Below are 22,755 nucleotides of genomic sequence, written 5' to 3'. Positions count from 1 at the left end.
ATTCTTGAGTGCACATTGTTGTTCCTCGGTGTGAAGAGAGTTCGTTATGTGGCATCTGTAGGACCACAGCTCTTGTTTATTGGTGCAAACCGGCTGCAGCCCCTCGAGCAAACCCTTGACTGATTTCCTCCAAATGCATGTGATGCAATTCAAAGGAAAACTTATTTTGTTTTGGTTTGTGTTTTGATTACCAGCAGCACCCACACATTGTCCATGGAAGGTCTCAACTGTTTCAGTAGGAACTTATTTTGTTTCCTCTATTGGACCTTTTTACTGGGGTTACTGTTTTAGAACCATTACAACACCTTTCATTGACAGTCTTTAATCCCTGAAGTGGGATGTACTTCCTGTTTAAAACATCTGATCACAGAATCCCTTTCATTTTGAGTTTTAACTCTAGAGACAAACTTTACTTACCTAAACAGTCATAAAGTATATGGGACATGAATCTTGACTGCTTCGTCCCGTCACCAGCGTTATGCATTCTTATTTATGACTCAAAGTGTTCAGCACATTCCAGCTCTCGAAAAAGCAAAAACTTTCACCACTTCGTATGATTGCACGTCAAACTGACGTTGTACCAAAGCTGTAGAGGCAAGTTTGAACTGATAACGAAAGGATATATCTAGATGTCAGGGGATGATGCAGGCTGTGCTGGCTGGTTTTCAAACTCATTGTGGCTTGCCAGATGGGCTTGGCATCAGCTGCTGTGTTGTTACTGTTTATCTCGCAGGAGCTTTGCAAAAACACTTTATCACCTGAGCTATCAGGTGATCCGGTCGACATCCACCGAAAAGATGTCAGCCAAAAGCTTTTGGCATTAAAGCTACAATTTATATGTTCAGGATGTTTTATGATATTTTTGTGTTAAAGTCAGATAGTAACATACTTTTGCAAGACAGTTAATGCCTGAACGTCAATATTGCTCAGAGAGGCAGCTGATAAATCACATTCTTGTTTGGACATGAGCCAGGAATGAGGCCTTCTGTAAAACTGTAACAACTTGGAATAGTTTTGGCTTTCTTTAGAAGACAGATTTAACTTATCTTTTTGTATTTATATCCCAGAATGAGTCCAATATGTTTGAGGCTCCCAGTTCCTCTTCACTGTTATCACCAGAGATGACCTTTTAGTTCCCTGACTGTATATTTAGAGCAGTAAGTGCAGCAGTTCTGATTAAGTTTGGAACACCGGCTTCTCCTTGTGTCTGAGGTTCCCCAAACATTTTCACATTTGAGTATTTTTTTTAAAAAGTTTTAGGTCTTCAGGTGCCATTAATAATGAACTAAAATAATTGCTAAATGGGAGACCTTGGATCAAATATCTGTGCAAAATTAGTACGTTACACAGATGTGGCTGAGCAGATGAACGAGTCAGTTATGCTGTTGAATTTCAACAACATAATTCACTTCTTGTCTGACAGGTTGGTGACATAATGTTGGCTGCTTGAATCGTTTGTTTCCTTCTGCACGTATGACCTAAGAACTGGGTCACATTCAACAAATAAAAGAGGAAATTTGTGCGTTGTGTTTCTCTTGTGGTATATTTATCTCTGACTGAGCTTTTTCCTCACTAGGGAGCAAAGTTATTTTATGACTATCTGGTCTTTTGGTCCACCTGAAAAGGAGAAGGGAGGCACAAGTTCAATATAATTTGTATCAAGGAAAGCTTTTGTTTTCCACTCTGAATTAGATATGGTGTTGTGTCTGATGTAATTTGACCATGGTCACAAGGTCTGTCCATTGGTTTGACTTTATTCTGGGTGATTTGCATACATTAATAATTAGAACATAGCTTTGATGAGTCACAATCATGAAGCCTGTTAGTCATTGACAAAGGATAATATCACCCATTGTTTCTATGTCCGATAACCATAATACAGTATGTCCCAGGCATACAAGCATGATTTTTATTTTTTTAAGGTGGTAGATCATCATAGATCCTTACTGACTATAATAAACCATTAAATAACTTAAAGGCAACATTTCTTAATTTAGGGTTGGATTTTTTAAGTTTTCATTTTCAGACCCGAAAATTAAAGTTCCTGTGACTCCCAAACTGACACCGATGTATTTACTCTGACTTGTTCTCGCCCAGCCGAACTCACCATCCGCTCATCAAAGACTACAAGTTTGACTTTGTTTCAGCAAAGGCTTAAAGCAGAGGTTGTGAAAAAACAGGATTTAATATTTGGTTCTACACATAGACTTCAAAATATTTACTGCTTTTTTTAAGACAATACCTGAAGAGCCCCCATGGTGCATTCACGTTCTGTTTGAAAATTGCAAGTCTGTTGTTATATAACCAATTGTTTTTTTGACAAGTTTGTACTTTTTTATATCTAAAATTTTTTTTTCTTTAATATTTAGAATCTTAAAAATTCAAAAAGTGAAGAGTTTGTCCGAGTATCAATTGAAATGTGAAAAGTATCCAACTAAATTTTCAACTGGACCTAAACTGGACACGAATGAGCACTGGCAAATTCTTCCCTTTGTTTTTCTATTCAAGTGGCCTAAAACCTATTTTTAAGTGTTGCTGATTTCCAGTCTACTAATAAATTATGAGATATTAATTAGGCGGGAGTTGTTTACTGGTATTGTTAGTCATCTGGTTAACTGTCACATTAATAATTATTTTGGAAAACCGGAGCAAGGTCAAAAAGAGTAAAAAACAAACAAAATGGAAACTAAAATTATTAAGTCTAATATCTTGTTATTGTTTTCACATAATCTCAGGATGAACTGAACTAGAAGTAAAACAGGAAGTTTTGAGTCTGCATAGTTGATTTGTTTATGTGGTTTTTGTATTAAGTGAATGCGGTTCTGAAGAAAAACAATCAGCTGAAGTTTTTCAGTCAGCTGTTAAGTTGCCGACCTTGACCTCTGACCTGTGAGCTTAAAAACGTGCTGCTTCTTTTTTAACTTCAGAGGCATTTTGTAATTATATTCAGCAGCGAGCCAGAGTATATGGAGCTGGCGTGCCAGGCGCGGCAGTGAAAGGCGGGCAGTTGCTTCTCCTGTAGCAGGTTGTGTGTCTACAGTTACACTGCCAGCCCGCCAAACTCATAAACACTGACCTTTAGTACAGACACACAGAGAGGTTGGCAGGGTAGAAGAGGGTGTGAGAGAGACATAAAGACAGAGACTGAAAGAGAGGATTGTGGTATGTGGGAGATGAACAAGAAAGGGAATGGATAAAAAAAGAGGTGAAGAAAAATGACTACAGTAGACAGAGAGAAAGAGAGCAGGCAACGGAGGAGGAGGAAGGGTGATTAGTGTGTGAGCCTGAGCTCTGATTGGTCTTGCCTGGATCTGTTTTGTGTGTACCTCTAGGCCAGTGGGCGGGGGATTAAGCCTGCATCACGTGGTCCCTTTAGCTTCTTTTCCACACAAACACTAACCCTCATTCGCAGAGGACACACACACACACATACACACACATATCCTCTGACAAACACACTCACAGCTGTTGATACTTTTCTCTCTCTCTGATGAACGGCGGGACAGCCGAGGAGTGAAGCCTGCAGGAATCTGGGAGAATCTAATGTCTGTTGGTAACTCGACCAAAGAGCATCTGTATGGAAAATCTGGACGGACAAGTGGAGCGACTTGCTTTCTAATCACCGCCTGACTCTCGTTTTCAGTCATTTGTATTCCGCTCCAACTCTTTTATTCGTCTTTCACGGCTTGTCTGTTGGAATCTGAGCACTGACTGTGAGCGACAGAGAAAAATAGAGACATGACTTTTGGCTCTTCTGTCTTCTACTACTGCCTCTTCTCTGCCAGTAACTGACCAAGGAGGGAATTTAAGGTTGGTTGGACTTGGGTTTGAATGTTGATGTCTTGTGTCAGTACTTTTACATTGAAGCTTTGGCTTAAAAACATACATCTTGCCATGCTTTTGAGCGCCCCACCCCCTCACCATCCCATTTATTTTCAGAATGAACATGTCCTCTGTTTACCAGCTGCTAGAGCATGACTCCAAAGGCTGTTATCCAAAAACTGGCTGGTAGTTTTAGGGGAATTCCACGTTACCATGGCTGTGTGGGCACACGCTCTCAGAGAAACACACTCCTGCTGTATAAACATGCTTAGTAGGTACAGCTCTGAGAGTCTGAGCACCAGAGAAGATTAGAGTTGGTTATTATCTCTAATGTGCAACACTAGAGGTTGTCCGGGAAGTAAAACACAAGCAAGGATTTTTGGGTCACTGCAGTTTCAAGTGTCCAGACCTTCGCAAGTTTATATCAAATATATCAGCAACTTTAAAATATATATGCTATAAGTAATTTGGGAAGAATGCCTGCAAAGTATATAAAAAAGTGACGAACCAAAAGCTGGTCTGAAGCAGCCCAAAATTACAACCACCTTGCGTTGCATCAGAGGGGAGGCTGACCACTGGCACGTTGGTGGGCTCGACAAGAGCTTTTCTCACGTTACAGTAAAGTCGCCGGATATTGTAAGCTGCTGAGTGTTTGACTCTCACACTTTCTTCAGTTTCACTTCTAAATCTGTCATGCAGACATGTTTGGACAGAGTGCACACCCACTTCTCCGATTTTCTGCCTGCTTCGTTATTATAAACAATCCAGGTCGCAATGTGCGGACGCGCTTCAGACAGCGTGCGTCGATATAATTAGCAACATAAAGATTCTTTCCAGGTATTGTTCCCGTTGGGGTTGTAACACAACCCAAAAGGTGGGGTTTGGTTATTTATAGGGGTGGCAGAAACACAAGCAGGCTGGCTTTAAAGATATGAGGTGTGTGTGAGAGGGTTGGGTGGTGTTGGTTGATGTCTAAGTGGGTGAGGTTGTTTGGCACTTCACTTTGGTTACTTTCTTGGTATCAGCGCTGGTGAAACTGTCTTTCTTCTTGTTTTATTTGTATTTTCTTACCAACCTAAAATTTCGAGCATCTTCTGTGCAATGTTTAGAGTTGGGACAATGAATAAAAGTTTCTGAAGGGGAAAAATTTAGGAAAAAAACAACAGACAAAGATAAAGATTCAGAAAGAAAAGTAACCGTCCAGACAAAAAGATGCAGCAGCAGATACTGTACATGGGAAGAGTACCTCGAAGTCATCAGATGAAGGTGGAAAGTTGGGTGTTGTCTGAGTCACCTGATCTTATCTTGTGCTTTTTTGTGCTCCAAATCTCAGAAAAACACTGAAACATGATGGATGAACACCCTGTCTTTGAGATATACAGAAAAACCCTGCAGTAGAAGGGAGAACTAATTCTGTCCACAGAAAATTAAACAGAAGAAAATAAACATGCATCAGTAGACTTTAACTTCTAGGGAGTGCTCACATTTCTTGTCTTGTTTATACTAACTACCCTCTTTAAAAAATAATAATTTACTGGTTAGAAGGGAAAGAATCACTGCATCTATTACAACTTTTCTTATATCGGTTTGTAGGTGTGGCTTTAGGGGGGCGGAGGGGTGCATGTCCCAGGTAGAAGACATGGTACAACATGTGCGGGTTGCCAGTCCATCACAGACAGACAAACAATTAGACAAACACTAAGGAGAGATTAGAGTCATCAGTTATTCTAACATGCATGTTTTCAGCCTGTAGGAGTATCCTGAGAAAAGCCACACATGTACAGAGAGCTTACTGACTCCAAACAGAAAGACCCAAACAAACCAAGATTTGAACTTAAGACCTCTTTGCTATGAGGCAACAGCGCCAAAAATGAAATCCTGAAAACCATCGGCTGTTTGTCAGGGACTTGTCAAAATAGTGCTACTCAAATATCTGCTGCGTTCACTGAAAGACCTGTAACTTGTGGAAGTGTATGTCTTATCTGCCATTATACAGTACCTGTGTAAAAATGGCAAATGTTTGTGTCAAATTTCAAACTCTAGTGTATTTTGAGGTTTAACAAATATGGAAATACAATGGAAAATAAACTGTTTTCTCAAAGAACTTGTTGCGCCCCCGAAGGTGGACAGAGTGGTAAAAGTTGGTTTCATTGTGAGCCAGTAGAAGAGTAATGCGATTCTGCTACACTTGTATTTATCACTACAGTGGCTCTATATGAACGGGATGATTGACCAAAGGGGCCACATCACATTCATTCATTAAATCCATTTGTAGAAAAGGAAAAAAAGAACAAGTCCTCTGTTTACCAACTGCATGGAATATGACTCCAAAAACTATCATCCAGAAACTGACTTGTAGTTTTTATTTGCATGGTTGTGACTGTCAGAGAGACAGACTCCTGCTCTATAAACACGCTTGGCAGGAACAGCGCGGTTAGTGTAAGTACCAGTAAAAGATTATCATTGGTTATTATCTCAGATGTGCAACACTGGAGGTTGTCTGGGAAGCAAAACACTAGCAAATATGTTTAAGGTCAAAGCACCAACCACGTCACCTTTTCTTTTTTGTAGTATTGTAAAGTGATATCCATGTGAAAAGAGCCGTTGAATTATCTTCTTCTGTCTGGGTGTTAATTAAATGTTCCTGTGGTTTTTGTCAGTGCAAAAAGGAATGAAAACAAGTACCTGTAAGGGCAGTAAGACATAAAGTAAGGTTATTTCACCTGTTCTATTCAGGTAGCACACAGAACTTTCAAATACAAAAGTGCCTTTTAGTGCAGAGAGGAGCTGAAGGAAGTGGTGAGTGTTTGGTTACCATTTTAGAGCCATTAAGTGGCCAATATTATTAGTTATTGCTTCAACCAGAAAGTGTTTCTGATGTTAACTCAAGAACTAGTCAAACAATTCATATTCATAATAAAACTCACAAATGTTCAGTTTCATCAAAGCTTAAATGCTAAAATAAAAAGGTCATTTGTAAACTTTGCAATTCATTTTTTTTCCTTTAAGGCAGAAATATTTGTTTCCCATTAGGTAATTATTTTTAGATAACAGAAAACAAACAGGCTTGTAGTTGTTTCTTTCAATCATGACTCCAGCAGCCATTCAATTTAATCTCAGAAAGACTATATCAGATGTATTGTTAAAATAAAATGATTTGGGATCCTGTATGTGAAGGTTTGCTCTTTTATTATTTTTTAGTTGACAAGGAAAATGAGCATTAACTGTGGCCATATATTCATTTTGTTTTGTATTTTAAAACTTGAAAAATTGCAGGTCTTTGACTTATTTATGACAGTGAAACCAAAACGATGTTAATCCATCTTTAGTACGTAGCAGTAATTCATTTTTTGCATATATCTACAGACATGTAAGCTCGCCGAGGCTTTTGAACACGCCTGAGAGTGATGGAAGAAGAGTCACCAAGGGTCACGGGGTGAGGGGTCGCGGTAACCTTGCCTGAAGCTCCGGTCGCAGTCAAGCTCCCTTCAATAAATACAGCCTGCCTCGTCCATCAGACACACATTTGTGGAGCTTAAATCCATAATTGTGCAGCAATGTACTCCAGTGTCAAAGGGATGTCATATTTCAAACATCCAGTTAGTTATTAAGCTAAATTTAATTCACAGTGAACTGTTACAGAAGACATGTTTGTTTCATTCACAAAGGGCAACCATCTGCCAAGGGGAGTGAAATTTGAAACACATTTACAAAAATAGAGCGGAGAACCTTTCACCGTCTGACCGTCTGATGGTTCTGGATGTGGTCAGTCTGAGATGGTTCACGATGAGGGCAATAATCTGCTGGACAACACGTTGGGAGGTAGAGTGTGGGGGGTGGAAGTTGTAACTTTATTTTGATGAAGCTCCAGCTGTTGTATTCAGCAGCGCTAAATCCTACTCATGCACCACCTCCATGCACGAACTTCTTTTTTTTTACATAAGCTGTGCGTGTATGCACTCCACATGTTTTTGGCACTGGGTGATTATCAGATAACGCCAAAAGGGAGAGCAAATTCTGAACAAATGTTGCATATTACAGCAAGAAAGTTTTCAGGTTTCTGGTCATATTCATTTTTTATTTTATCACAATCCAAGTTTCATTGCCAGCCCATTTTGTTTTAATTTTTAGCTCTTGTACCAGACTTTAGTTTATTCAAATCTGTCTGTACAACTCCTCTGTAAGCAGAACAATGCAGACAGGGGGGGGATTCTGTATCAGGTTACAGAACTCAGCACTCTCCAGCTGCCTTCAATTAAAGAAGTTTTTTTTTAGGGGGCTTTTATTTGTTTCTTTACTCTAAATCATAGTCTAGAATCAGGTAAAGAGTGAGATGATGTTTAGAAATAGCAAAGTGAGGGAATTAATGCTCTGTCAATGAGTAAAATCAACATTTTGCTACGTTTTTTTGTGCTAACTTGTATTTTATCCACTAACTATCCTCTAAAAGTTATTTTGACCGCATGTGACTTGCCACATCTAAAGCATTTAAAAGGTTTGTGGCAGCACTTTCAATTAATTCCCCAGTGGGAAAATAAAAGTGTGTTGTAAAGGAATTGGAAATTCACCACCTAATTGCACTTAAGTAGTTTGTTGAAAATGGGACTGTGGTGAATTCATGGTGAACCCGTTGAGCGCTGCGTTGAATGAATTGAATGTTGTCACTGGGATTCTTTCACGTTTACGGTATCAACACAGCACTGTCGCTGCAGTGAAGTCATTCAGTCATGAAAGAAAAGCCCTCTGAAAACACCGCATGCCATAGTACACCTTCGTCCACGTGGTGGGGCTTCTTTCAGCGCTGTTTTGTCTGAGTGCCTCTGCTGTATGGCCTAAGCTGTGTGTCACTCCACTAATCTTGACCGTCTTTATAAGTGGCATTTGACCGGAATGAGCAGCTTAGTGGCATCTGTCAAACCGAATCTCCCCCCCCTCCAGCCTTTTTCTTCCCACCTGTCGACTTGATGGCAGTGAAGGTTTACAGGAGAGAGGAAGTCATTTCCGCCGTCTGTCAGGTGACCATTGTGCTTTTGAAGAGAGAAGTCACCAGAATCCTTTTCTTACTCTCTTTTTTTTTTGCTCTCTTGCTTTTATTCCTCTACGAGCCAAGAAAACCACCTGTTTGGTTTCTCATACGCTCCACCTCTTGTTAATGCATCTTATCTTCCGCAAATACAACAGCGCCTTTGTTTGTTGCCTTTCCATTTCCTTTAGTTTAAAAAAAAGGATTTATTTTAAAATATTTTTCCTTTGTTGGAATATCTTTGGCAAGGCAGCAAAGCCAGTTGCAATTGTTAAAGCTGCAGCTACGTTCCTACGTTCTGCAGAACGCTTGTTGTCGTGCCAGGTGACCTGAGAACGGACAGTGGGAGTGAACCAACTCAAGGCCTGCCTGTCCTTCCCATGCACTTTGTTAGGCGAGCTGTCAGAGTGACCTGGCTAACGCCTCTGTGCGCTGGAACAAAACCTTTGCTGTTAGGACATAGCGTCAACACAATAAATAGTGCCTCTCTGAGGTCCAATAAAAGCGCTGTCTTTTTCCTGTTTGACGAACACACAGCATAATGTTGTTTGTGACAGACAGGCCATTATCTTGTCTCAGTTTGAGTTTCCTGCTCCTGGTGAATGCATTTTGAAAAGCATGGAGAAAGTTTTGATTTGAGAATGGCAGTACTTTTATAAATATTGTATAAATTATGTGAACAGTGTATAAAACTCTATGGTGTGCTGTAGGTGTGAAATCTTTGCTTAGGGGCAATAAAGAAGCACAAAATTGAACTTGTGAAAATACACACGAGGCGCATTTTGTCTTTTGCATGTTAATGTACTAACAAATCTACTCTGCGTCCTAAAGTCTACAGAACTTGCATAAAATTCTGCTGTAGGCAGTTTATGTTGAATCTGCTGTTCTGTTCTTTTCCCTCCCCGTTTTATGGAAACAAGAGCACAGACAGCATGTTCCGTTTATCATAAATTCTTACATGTCTGCCTCTCTACCCTCCAGGTGAGCGTCAAAGCAGCAGCCATTGAGCAAACCAGTGAGACGAAGCAGGCATGAGCGCAGACAGCCATCAGGAGGTGGTGACCACTCCTCCGCCACCTAGTGGGGGGACCAAGGAGCGCTACTTCGACCGGGTCAACGTCAACGATCCGGAGTACATCAGAGCCAGGAACATGTCGCCTGATCTCCGGCAGGATTTTAATGTTCTGGAGCAGAAGAAACGCGTTACACAGATACTACAAAGTCCAGTAAGTAGGGAGAATGAAACTCACAGCCCGTCCAGAGAACGTCCACTTATACAGTACATAGAGCTGAAAGCCAGTGAAACAAGGAGGCTTTGTTCAGTGCTCTTATCAGTCTAATGGAGACTAATCATGAGTTTCACATCTGTGATAAAGCTAACAGGGAGAAACTGATTATAGCGGAGAAGAACAAAACCTTGTATTTTACTTCATGGTTAAGCTAAAACATCAAGATGAAAGCTGGTGTAGATTCTCAGTCATCCAGGACATGGTAAATCCAAAAACAGAGTTAAAAACAAAAACAACTGGACTTCTATTCTGTAGTTGAAGACGTTTTGCTTCTCATCTGAGGAGTTTTCTCAATTCAAAAACCAGAGAGTGTGGAGTTTGAGCTTTTAAAGCTTCTATGTTCTGGTGTTCTAAAAGCGAAACGTCTTCAGCTACAGAATAGAAGTCCAGTTGTTTTTGTTTTCAACCCTTTTTTTTGGGATCAAGATGTAAGGCAGCACAGGATGTTTTGCACAGCTTTAGATTCAGTTTCTTCTCAGAACTACAGTAAATAGTGCTTTCTTCTATATGGTACATTGCTGGACATGACAGGCTGGTGTTGGGGAAAAACGATTCTGCAAAATGCCTGTAAAGATGACTCGCTGTCTTAGCTGCCTCTGGTTGTTCTTAAATAGCACTAATCGAATCTGCTACATCCACCAACTATGTGTGCTTACACGGGGTGTAATGCCACTTTGATTGTTTCATAGATGACATCAAGATGGCAAAAAGGCATCTTACACCTGGCTTGAAAGTGTTTTGTAAAAGGTACTATTGACTGTAAAGACTGTTATATCATATTGATAACAGATGAGTTCTGCTGCAGAGGTTCCTTCAGGCTGCAGGGTGGAACATTAAGGTTCTATTGTATTATTTCTTCAGTGGAATTAATACACCCTGCTCTTGTCTATGTTAGGGTTTTTTTTGGATGCTTTAGCTTTTTCAGCTGAAATTGCTACTTGCCTAAAGGTGTAAACATTTGATTAAAAGTATTTATTTCATTGCTTCATAAACTGGATGCATGTTCCCCTGTGCCTTCTGGAACAGGCTCCAGTGAAAGGAGTGAGAACTACTTTTTCTATATATACTATTATTGTTATGCCAAAAATATAAGGGAGTACCATTCCCAGCATGCAAACCTTTTAGGTTATATAAATGTTATATTTAAATTCCAGGAGATATACTGTATCAAGATGTCAGGAAATCCAGTGAAGAACGACCTGGAAGCACTTCCTGTTCACTTCGCTGACTTATAGTTTGAGTTGTTAGTTCCCATTTTCTCTCTTTCTCTCTACAAGTTATTCTTGCTTCACCAAATGATTTCTTAATAAGTTGCAGGAGCGACTCCATCACGTGCCTGTGTGCAATCGCTTGTGTTGTTGTTGTGACCACAGAATCACAGCAATCGGTGGTTTACTAAAACCCGAATGCAACCACCAGCCACCACGCCCTCGCTTATGTTTGGTCAGGCTTTGATTGCATCAATACCTCCATGAACACAAAATGAATGTTAGAGTCTTTACCTTTATGCCTCCATCGTGGGATTTGTAAGTATTATAGCAGCTCTCCTAACAAACGGATAGATGTACACCTGCCACTGCAGGCAACCACAATACTGTACATCATGTGTTTACTTTTGATCTATTGAGTTTCTTAAAGAATATTTTTATTTGAATGACTCTTAAGTCTAATTTTAGAGAAGTCATAATCATGGTTTCATGTGAAGCAGGTGAGCTATTGTCCTGTTTTGTGTTCTGCCCTTTGAACGGTTGCGTCAGTTGTGTGGAGATTTTACAACCCGAACCACCAGGAATATTTACTCTGCAGGATTGACATAAGGTTCATCTCTCACTGACATGCACCTCTCTGCTTAGATTGGGATTGAGGTACAAGGTGTGTACTTGTCTGCACTGTACGCTTCTGTGCTTTAAATATATAGTCGGGGACAGATTTACGGCGAAGACATCGAGTAGGCACAGCATGTCATAAATAGGAACTCGCTCACAAGAAGTGTAACACGAGCCTCGCTCGAGGTGTGTGCGTTTAGATGCTTCGCCCTGTGCTTTTTTTAAGTTTAAAATGTGACCCACGCTCTGCGAATGCCCAGAGTGGTATCCTTGGTGTGCAGAGTTTTGTGCCTGATGTCTGAAAGGGTAAAAAGCTCCGTGCCTGTCTGTGATGACGAGCGCAGCGGGGGGTGACTGGGTGCATTTGAGGGCGCTGCCCATAGCAGACAGGCCGCTGCAGGCCACTGTCGTGCCATTAATGAATGTCTGTCTCGTCAATCATCAATAAAATTTGCTGCGGCGTGTCTCGCTAAGCTGCCATCATTGCGTCTTTATTGGTAACAATTCAGCATGTTGTCTGATTTGGAAGGAAATGATTTGTGAGCCTGGTGAATCTGGGTTTTTGAACCTCAGATTCACCTGACCTCACTAATGAAAGGCAAAACAAAACTTTACAATTTACACTATTTTAAGATGTTATTAGGTTGGTATTTACAGGTTTAAATGTGAAGGCAGGATAATGATGTCGATTCATTTGTTTTGTCATGTAGTTTTTCTTTTTAGAGTCACAGGCTGTAGGTTTATCTAATTTCGTTAGGTTTGTTTGTCAGTTTTATGTTTAAAGCTTATGCAACAAAATTCTACCTTTATTCTTTGTTTTTCTTTTGAATGTCTTTAGTCCTGACTTGTCCAAGCTGTCTTTTTACAACTTTAATAGCTGTTGTGTCAGCTTCAGAATCTCATAGGTGACACACCATCATTATTTACAACTGCCTCACTCTGTGTGTGTGTGTGTGTGTGTGTGTCTCTGCTTGTTACTCTGCCCGTGCTTCGCACTTGTGGTCACGCGATGTTTTCGGTGTTATTCCCGCTTCATGTGGTTTTGAACGCGCGCCAAACAGATAGCAGGCAGCAGAAACAGGTGGCTCCTTGCAGGGTTCACAGCAGTCACGTGAAGACGGTTGGCCTCTCGGTGCAGCTCCCCTCCATCTCAGACACAACAATAATAACAAGTGTGCGACACCAGCTGGACGTGGTATTATCTCAATTTCCTTTTCCAAATTTCTCATTTTGCCACGCTCCCCCGAAACAAAAACAACACGTCACCAGCTGGGTTTCCTCTCTTGCTTTCTTCCATTCCTCCTCCATCCATCCCTTCTCTGTTTGTTTTTATTTCTGTCTTATGGCTTTAGTGGTGATTCCAGATTACATGTTTTGTCACATGGTAGGTTGTATTTAAAGCTGGACCAATATAGATCAAGACGGACTGAACAGACTCAGCTGACTCCAATCACTCCTCTCAAATGCAGCTGTGTTTACCTTTAAAAGTCCAAAGCCACAGCTTAACTGTGAACAGTTCCATTTGTCCTTTCTAATCCAATGAGTTTTGCTTGTATACAACAGTGATGTACACACAGTTATTGTAAGACCACCAGAGATGCAGCAATCATGATTCTTTTGGGCAATTTTGATTTTTGATTTTGAAAAGCTCTGATCTGCCATTTTCAGATTTGAGCAAATTCCTATTTCTGTCTAAGAACTATAGTTACCGACATACAAAATGGCTTTTTGGACCAAGGTTGGCAAAGAGAAAAACAAAAAACCAGATTTTTCATTTTCAGATTTCACCAGTCAAAGTGGTCAAACTGAAAATCGTCCAATCCAGGTCACCTGCCAGTTATCGGTTCATCCCAAAAGATTGGTAGAGAAAAGAAGAAGAAAATAGTTTATGAACTGATTACACATTAAATGTGTGACAAATACAAGCTTGCTTTAATTACCTCATTGGTTTTTGTACATTTACAAGAGCGATGTTTGCATGTTGTTCAAAGTTAATTTTTTGTAGTTGTTTCAATGTTAAAGTTTGTTTAAAGAGTCATTAAAAATGAGAAAAACTTTTTTTTCTACTTCTGGCCCTTTCATATACTATTAACCTTATTATTATTTTTAATGTTATTTTTGTTATTTGAATAAAGTTAAAAAGCGTCAAAGTAAATAATCTTTTTTTAAGTTTTTGATGGTTGTTTCAGTAAGTATCTTGAGGGAATTTTTGAGGTACTCTGAGGTTGCTGTCTGTTAGATAAGAATGTTTTCATACACAAAAATGTTCTCAACAGATTTGTTTGGTATATATTTTGATGCCACAGTTGGTAAATCTGGATACTTATATATCTGCGTTAAGCTCTGCAGTAAGCCTTTTTGTGTTTCTCCCCAGTGGCTGAGTTTGCCGTAACTGTTTACCATCAGAGCTAAAAGCCATCAGACGCAGGAGATTAAATCAGTTGAAATTGAATTTGAGTCGTACTTCCACATGCTGCTCTTCGTTTAAGCATCTTTGCTCATCCTGTTTTTGTCCCAGCTCTTCTTTTATTCCCCTCTTCTCTTGCACCTCTCCACTTCATCTTTACTTTTCTAGCTTGTGGCGCAGTTTGTTCGTCATCCGTGGAAGTGATTTAAAATCACCCCGCTCCATTTGCACTTGTCCTGCGGTTTTCAAAGGAAGCGTACTCCACACACACTTTCCAGAGAGCGCAATTGGATAATTTATGATGCTTCGGTGGGTTCTGCTGAGAACCCCCTTGTGTGAAGCAAATGTCACAAGTGTTCTCTATTATGTTTTCCCTCTTTTCTTTTTTTAAAGTCCACAAGGTCTCATTTGATAGAACATTAGTGGTTCAATTCACTTCAGAAAGTCTTTTTCTTTTTTTTAACCACCAGACTTCCTCCCTGAGTCAGGTTTTGGCAGCTGACTTTTAGTTTGGGGATTTTGGGGTGTTGAGCTTCTAACAGAGGAGCGGCGCCTTCGAGAGCAGAGAGAAACACAAACTCTCCCCAGATCTGCTTTGTGGCGTCTATGCAAGCTGGAGATAAAACAGAGTAAATGTTAAAATAACGGCTTCATATGCATTTTGTTTTTATCTGACAGCTGGCAATTGGATGTCAAAGTTAAAAACACAGAAAAGTTTTTCTTACTTCAAATAAAAATGATTTCAGCAGGAGACCTATGTTAAATTAAAGGCCTAGCATTCTTCATTATATGGGCTTATATGTTTGAATGTATATGTGGAGCCACCATGAATTTTGTTTGAGATTGTTTTATCACCAAGATACTCAAAAATGCAAGTCACTGGTCTTCTTTCAGTTAGAGTGAGAACGTAACCTTACCTGTGCCGCAGGAGATGATTCCCAAACAACTTTCACTGTTAGAAGAAAACAGAAAGCAGTTCAGGCGTATTCTTCTTGTGTAAACCTTCACTGTAACCTGTTTTATAAAAGCACCAAATTATCCTCGAGGGCAGTGAGTCATAGCTAATCGTGATTTACAGTATTCCACATGAAGACAGACGCATGCATGTGTGTGGGGTGTGTGTGTGTGTGTGTGTGTGTGAGGGTGGGAAGGCAGGAGGAGGGCTGAGTATGAATGTTGAAACCATCAAAGTGACACAATTTATTCAGAGGGCACAAGCACTGACAGATTCACTCCAGGAAACTTTGAAACCCTCCTGGGTTTTTCCCCCCCGAGTGTTGACTTACAGGCAGGTTCAGCGTCGCCTGCGTCTGCAGCCGTTGATTCAGCGGAAACTTTGGATTTACAAGAAAGGAAAACTCTGTTAACCCCAGCTGGACTAGACATTATGGAGAAAGTGTGCAAAGAGAACTTTATGTTGTCCTTTGGGGACCGTGACTCGGATAAAACAGGGATGCGGGATTTTATATTTGTCAAGCAATGATAAAATAATAAAGAATTCCTCGTGGGATGTCCATGAGGAACACCAAAGCAAAACCTTTAAGTGAGATATAAATCCTGAATGCACCATCTGTCTTTGTATTTAACAGACAAGCAAAAGCAACTAAAACACAAGATTTCCTACAGAAACTACTAAAATAAGGTAACAAAGACTTCTAAACAAAGATTTAAATCCATCTTAATGTGTTGAACATCAAATGAATCAGCCAATTATGTTTCAGCTTCTTAACTTTACAGTGTCTGTTAGAGCTGCACAGTACCACTGGAATATCATTTAATCAATGAGTATTGCAAAGAATTGCAATAAATTGCATACACAAGTTGGATTCCAATAATTGGCAATCAGATGAACCCCTTCTGTCTTAAATGCTCGCAGCTGATTTAGATGATCGCACATGAGGGGGTGTTGTGAGCATCATTCTGACAGAAGTGAGGGAAGTCTGAGTGAACAATATGATTGCATTTGCATGTTTTCCTGATATCATGCCGCCCCGCTCTGCTTTAAAGCTGTTCAAAGGTTCTTTAATAGAGGAAATGGCCACGCTCCAGTCTGAATGTCAGTTTAATAATCTGCAGCTACATTTTGAAATATTAGCCTTAAAACATTTGCAGCAATCATACACGTTTCCTCATTTCTCTGATTACATCACGTTTTTCTTTTTTACTGTATTCAGTGCAGAAACCTGTTTATCCTTGGGGTCCTCTCATTGATTTTATTTTGGAGGTGAATCTTAGGGTGATGAAGCTTCCTGTCTTTTGGTTGAAGGGGCAGAAGTGATGAAAGGGAGTCCAGTCCAGTCAACGTGTCGTTATTTTCACCGCCGCAGATGTGTGTTTGAGTAGATGGGGGTTCCCTGTAATATTACTGACGCGATCCACTCTGGGTCCCGGGATTAATCTGTTTTGATGAGGGGAATCAAATCCCTGCTGCTGTAATCTTCTTGGGAATGCACCCGCACTAACTGTACAGCAGATGACTGCTAGTTTGTGTTTCTTGACGTCTGTGTTTGTTATGAGCCTCGTGTGGTTTCTGACAGATTTCACTCTAAAACGCTGCGAGTTGAGAAGTTCAGTGTCCAGATGCATTAAATGTTCGCTGTATGAGAGCAATTCTTTACATGTTGGAGCAAACAAATCAGTTTAGATGGATTAAAATCAATGTTATTGTGCTTTTTATTATAAATATGAGGAAGAATGATATCCTTACTCCATTGTCCCATTTAACTCAGTGGTTTTTCAAAATCTTTCAAGTCATGCTTTTGGTTTTATGAGCGTTAAATTTACTGTTTTAAAACACTCTTTCTGCTTTTATTGGATTGTTTTCTGCTGCAGGGAGTTGCTTTCTGTCAGGTGAGCACCCAATACTTTATGAAGGCTCAAGATGGTCAAATTAAGAATGAATAATGGCCTTTTCAAGTCATTTTCAAATAACTAGAAACCTGATTTTGAATTAGTTTGTGTTTCCTTAGACACATCGATTTTGAAAACCAACACAATGTCAGTGGAAGAACTTGTAAATGGTTAAGTTTTACAAGTTCAGTGGTTCCACCAATGAGGTTTCGCCTCACGTCTGGTGACAATTTGTAGAAACAATCAGTGTCAAACTGTCTGGCAGTTTCAGACCAGCGTGGACTGAAAACAAAGAGCTTTCTCGTTGGGTCAAGAGTGACAAGCGTCCATGCCCTGGCTCCATTTATTTCCGATTTTAGCTCCGTGGTCGCTAATGACATTTCAATGGCACAACAGTCTGCAGCTCTGACACTCAGCAACAATAACTGCAAACAAAAACGTCCCAAATCTCCATTGTCAACATTCGCAACCGACCTGTTCCCACAGCAACCTCACCACCAGAGACAGAGGAATGTCTGGCTTGAGTTCAGAACCAGCGAGGCTCTAGAACTGTATGAGTCCTGTCACTCTAGTTTGAATAAAACACACACACACAGAGGCATAAAACCGAGGGTCCGTCTGTGTTTGTGCTGTACTAATGGACCCGTTTTATGGGATTACTGGAGGGATGTCGGCGCAGAGAGAGGTGGAAGTTAAAGTGTCAGAGATGTTTCTGTGCAGAGCTGCAGCTCCACTGGGAACATGTTGACTGCTGGATGAGCAGTCAGATGAAATGAAGGCATGAATATTAGATGTTGCTCCTTCCAGAGGTGTTTTCGCGTAGAAACTGTGACCTGACCTGTTTTTCCTGTTGTACTGGGCGGATTTTGTCACAGATTTATGTTTTAAAGATAAAGTGGAGACTTGAGTCGGTCAGAAGTTACTCTGATGAGCTACGTATCCACTGTGGACCAGTATGTGGATGGTTGCTGACACATCAGGTGAAAACCGTTGTTTTTGTGCTTCCATTTAGTCTGTGTGAACAATTCATCTCATCGCTCAAAATCAAACCCTCTCATAATGAAATTTTACCCCAGTCAGAGGTTTCGATGTATAATGTAGATTCTTGCAGTTGAAGCCAAGAATAAGTCCAATGTAGGAAAGTATTGAAGATGAAACAACAAATAGCATTCATATTTAAACCATAATAACTTAAATACACTCAAGTAGCAGCAAAGAATGGTTAATACATGGTGGACCAGATGGTGAACATTTATTCAAAAGGTTAATTTAATATTAGCTGACAGAAAGTAATTGCATCAGTTTGTGTCAAAAACAAAATACAAAAAAGGTCAGAAAACCTTTCCTAAATATATACAGTAGATACACACTTTATATGCAGTCTGTAAACTTTTCAGGTTTTTATTTTTTACCTGTTTGTTTTGTTGAAATCTGCACCGGTCAGCTTTAACTGCATAGTCAAGGAAACAAAGATGTGCTCCTGAAAGTCTTTTAAAGATTAACTGTAGATTAATAATCTACAGATTTACTGACTCGCGCACCTTCAGCCATAATCTTCATGTTTGCTGAGAATACAAGTCATGCTGGATTTTTATTTTTATTTTTTGTTGCATGTCTTGCAGCATTATGATGCTTGGAAGCAAAATGAAAACCAGATAATCCCTTACAGTGCATTCATTCAGCCAGCTGTGTGTGTGTGTGTTTCTGTGCTGTTGCCTGAGACATTGTCAGCGTAAAGTGTATTTTCTCTGGGATCTGAACATGAGGATTAGCCACAAGCGCTCACGCTCGCCCTGCCACACCAAGCAGCCGAACACAAGACGAGGAGAGTGAGCGGAGCAAGCCAGCCAATCCCGACGCGGCCTTGTTGTGCGGCCGGCCAATCCCAATCCTGTTTTGGACGAGTCAGATTGACACTCAGGGAGGGTTTCTAATCTACGATTAACACGCCTCCCTCATGTCGTCTTGTCATTTGTCCCACTCTGAACGTTCCTTCAGCGTTTTTCTTTTTTTCTCAGCACTGATCTCGTCCTGATTCCTCCCTCTGACCTTCATGTTTCACCATCTTTTTTTGCCCTTTTCACTTAAACAACTGTCCAATGAGTGAACTCTCTTGACTGTTTAAGTGTGTAACACCTTCAGTTCAATTCTTGAAGGACTTGAGTTCATACCATGGGAATATTTGCAAAAGGAAATGAAAACGATCTTCTTGTTGCATTCTTCTTTACATTTAAGTTTAGTGGTGACATTTTGGTGCCTTCTCTCGGCTTTTAATATTAACTCTTCCTCTCCTTGTTTTGTCTTCGTTTCTCTCAGGCCTTCAAGGAAGAGTTGGAGTGTCTGATCCAGGAGCAGCAGAGAAAAGGGAACAACCCGACGGGACTTCTGGCCCTCAGGCAGATCGCAGACTTCGTCATGGCCAGCTCGGTGGCCGGCTTCAACACTTCCCCTCTCAGTGAGTGCTTGTCGCGCCGCCGCTTGTTACCCGGGGCAACCAGACACAAAGATTCACCAGAGCGAGCCGCCCTTACCCGCGGAGACGACGCCGTGGAGCCTCACCGGGACAACTAGGAAGGAGGAGGAGGAGAGATCCGTACCCAAACACGAGCTTCGTGTGCGCTTCAGGGCATTAATGCTCTTAGACATCCCAACTCCAGACTCCGGAAGAGCTGTGAATATTTCTCTGGGGTTTGTCCAGAAGTCCACATGTGAAATCTGCTTCCAATCAGCGCAGAGGAATGCACAACTGATGCAGAATTAGACGACAAAAACTACAGCAGTTTATTTTACATCCTCCCTTAAAACGTACGCATAATGATGTTTGAGGAGAGGTCGAATACGTTAAATCAAAATGTAATTTTGGATTCTAATGTGGAGCCGGAGAGGTTAATATATCATTATATAAGAATCCAGATGCTGGATATAAATGTCAGGCCCTCAGTGGTTTTCATTTTTGTAATATATATATATCCTTCCCCCCTCCCTCCACCTCTGATCTGCTCCCTAAGGTCTGGGGATGGTCACTCCCATCAACGACTTGTACGGAGTGGAGTCCTCCGCCCTGGTGAAAGGCGAGAAGCTGACGCGCTGTAAACTGGCCAGCCTCCACAGACTGGTGGACCTGTTCAGCTGGGCCCACTTCTCCAACTCCTACATCACAGTAAGACGAGCACGAATTAGCCTTTGAGGATTTATTTTAACGTTTAAACCGAGACAAATCTGTGATGCTCTCGAAGGTTTTCACAATGGACCAAAACCAATAAATGCCAGGATGTGTAATACTTTTATCTACTAAAACTAACATGTACCGGCTCAGCTGAGCACCTTTTATTAAAAGTGAAACAGAATTATTGTATAGTGAATGACTTTTGACTCCGAGCTGTTTTTTATACTGGAATAGTTTTCTTACTTACTTTAAATTGGTAAAAAGTTAACCTTAGATTTTTTTTTTTTTTAGGGTCGAGTCAGCAAAGAGCAAGACCACATCCTCATCATCCCCAGAGGTCTGTCATTCGCTGAGGCTTCTGCAGCAAACCTGGTAAGAATCTCGTCTGATCGGCCCCCGGGTTCCATTTAACCGCTAGTTAATATAGTCCAGGGGGTGTCAAAACTCCAGGCCTCAAGGGGCCGCTGTCCGACGCGCCTGATTCAAACGGTTTAATTACCTCCTCACCAAATCATCAAGTCCCCCCCCCCTCCGGAGGAGCGGAGTTTGACACGTGTGGTGTAGTCACTGTCAGTGTCTTCCAGATGCTTTTTCTACTACTTAGTTTGATTCCAGGAAATAAAATAAAAAATGGCAGTAAAAGTAGATTTTAATCTTTATTTACATCGGATCTCGACTGTAGTCCTCCTCCTCTCTGTCAGTGAAGAATATGAAGGATATGAGATGGTGTTTTTTCCCCCTGTTTTTCTGTTTTGCTTCAGCTGACGTGAATCTGTTTATTTTTGCGTATTCAGATTTGCTCGCCCGCCTAAAACTTGGCAGCGTGAGCGTTTATCTCTGCGTGTTGTTGCTCCCTGACTTTATTTTCAAACTCACCGACTTCACGGTCGGACCTGCAGGACGGGTTGGCAGGCAGAGATAAAATCTGCAGCTGAGGCTTCTAACCGCCTCCTGCGGGTATCAGATAGGAAAGCTTTACTTGTGCCTGTCGTGTTCTTTATGTTTTTAGAACTTTTTTTTTTTACATCAGAATATCATACAAGCAGCGCAGTCGGGATAATTTTAGCCACATTAGTCAGGAAGGTTCTGGAATAAAAGCTAAAATCACTTTTGAACGTTGAAGTATTATCAGTTGCTGCCACAGATGAAAGAGCCATAGTGTTTTTATATGCATATCCTGCCCTAGGAAAACGCATAAATGGCTATAACTCTGACAATTTTACAATTATTCTGCTAAAATATGTTGTGGTAGTAGCTAAGAATCATTCACAACACATAATTCAAGTGTTACGCATTGCAGAAGATCTTTGCTTTAAACTTTAACATTTCCTGTTGGAGGCAACCTTGGGTGTCTGTTAGCAAAATAACTTATAAACCACTTAACAAATTTTATTAAAACTATCAAAAAGTAAGTTGTAGCTCTACAACTGATTAACTTGTGAAGTTAGTTCAATTTAAGATGGCCACTACAGCTAAACAACATTAGCCAACACAAAAATGGCTATAACCCCATCAGTTTTATAGGTGTTGAGCTAAAATTTAATATGGTAGTAGCTGAGAATCATTCACCACACATACTCTGATATTCATCGTAAAAATAGGCTGCAACTTTGTCATTTCTAAGATGATCTCAGACTAAAACTTTGGCATGAAAAGCAGCGGGCGATATGCTTTTTTTTTTTTTCGAAGAAATTTAGGCCTTTAATTTTTTTCTTTCTTTTCATTGTCTGAAAAAGAACCGCATCCATCAGAATTGTTTACGAGCAGTAAAGTGTGTTTGTGTGTTTGTCTTCGATGTTTTTCTCTTTCTTACTGTTTATTCCTATTTTTATTTTGTTTTTTAATTATGTAAAGCACCTTGAAATGCCTTGCTGCTGAAATGTGCTATACAAATAAAATTTGATTGATTGATTGATTTGAAAAGGGAATGCAGCAAACGCAGAGAGATGAAGGCATCCTGAATCCTGGCGCTTTCAGATGAGATTTCTGAGATTTGCTCTGTTTGTGTTCGGTTGCCTGTCTGTCACTGCTGGCTTTCTAATCTCCTCCTTCTTCTTCGTCTCCTCTTTCAACCTGTTTTCATGCACTCGGCTCTCTGTTTACGTGGTTGAGTTTAAAGTGAAGCATCCTGGAGAGTGATTAGGAGGAAATCGTTCAGGAAAACAAAAAAACCCTCTGGAAATGCAGAGAAAATGACCCAATTTCAACTACTTAATTATAAAACCCTAGAGGAAATTATAAGTCAATTAAGCTCCAGTTCCTGCTGTCTGGATGTCCTACCCACACCTTTCTTTAAGAAGGTTTTGCCTGTCGTTGCTAATGATTTGATCCAAATAGTGAACTCATCGCTGTCTTCAGGTGTTTTCCCCCAG

General features: G+C 40.5%; 1 protein-coding gene across 6 annotated transcripts in view; it reads left to right on the top strand.

The window, feature by feature from the left end:
- The window catches only part of add3a (adducin 3 (gamma) a), a 93,827-nt gene that overhangs the window by 48,984 nt on the left and 22,088 nt on the right, over window positions 1-22,755 (top strand). For 3 of the 6 annotated variants that reach the window (XM_025007900.2, XM_025007901.2, XM_017425660.3), the window contains exons 1-5: window positions 3,396-3,810; window positions 9,827-10,071; window positions 19,534-19,672; window positions 20,226-20,377; window positions 20,675-20,755. In XM_025007900.2, coding sequence (XP_024863668.1) covers window positions 9,877-10,071; window positions 19,534-19,672; window positions 20,226-20,377; window positions 20,675-20,755 — 567 coding nt within the window. In that variant the 5' untranslated portion in view covers window positions 3,396-3,810; window positions 9,827-9,876. Of the gene's footprint in view, window positions 1-3,395; window positions 3,811-9,826; window positions 10,072-19,533; window positions 19,673-20,225; window positions 20,378-20,674; window positions 20,756-22,755 lie in introns of those variants that run through there. The other 3 variants (XM_017425661.3, XM_017425658.3, XM_025007902.2) reach the window with 2 other exon arrangements.

Source organism: Kryptolebias marmoratus, linkage group LG3 (assembly GCF_001649575.2).
Source record: "Kryptolebias marmoratus isolate JLee-2015 linkage group LG3, ASM164957v2, whole genome shotgun sequence".
In the NCBI taxonomy this organism is placed as follows: domain Eukaryota; kingdom Metazoa; phylum Chordata; class Actinopteri; order Cyprinodontiformes; family Rivulidae; genus Kryptolebias; species Kryptolebias marmoratus.
Note: the sequence above shows the minus strand (reverse complement) of the source record. Positions and strands in the feature narration are given on the sequence as shown.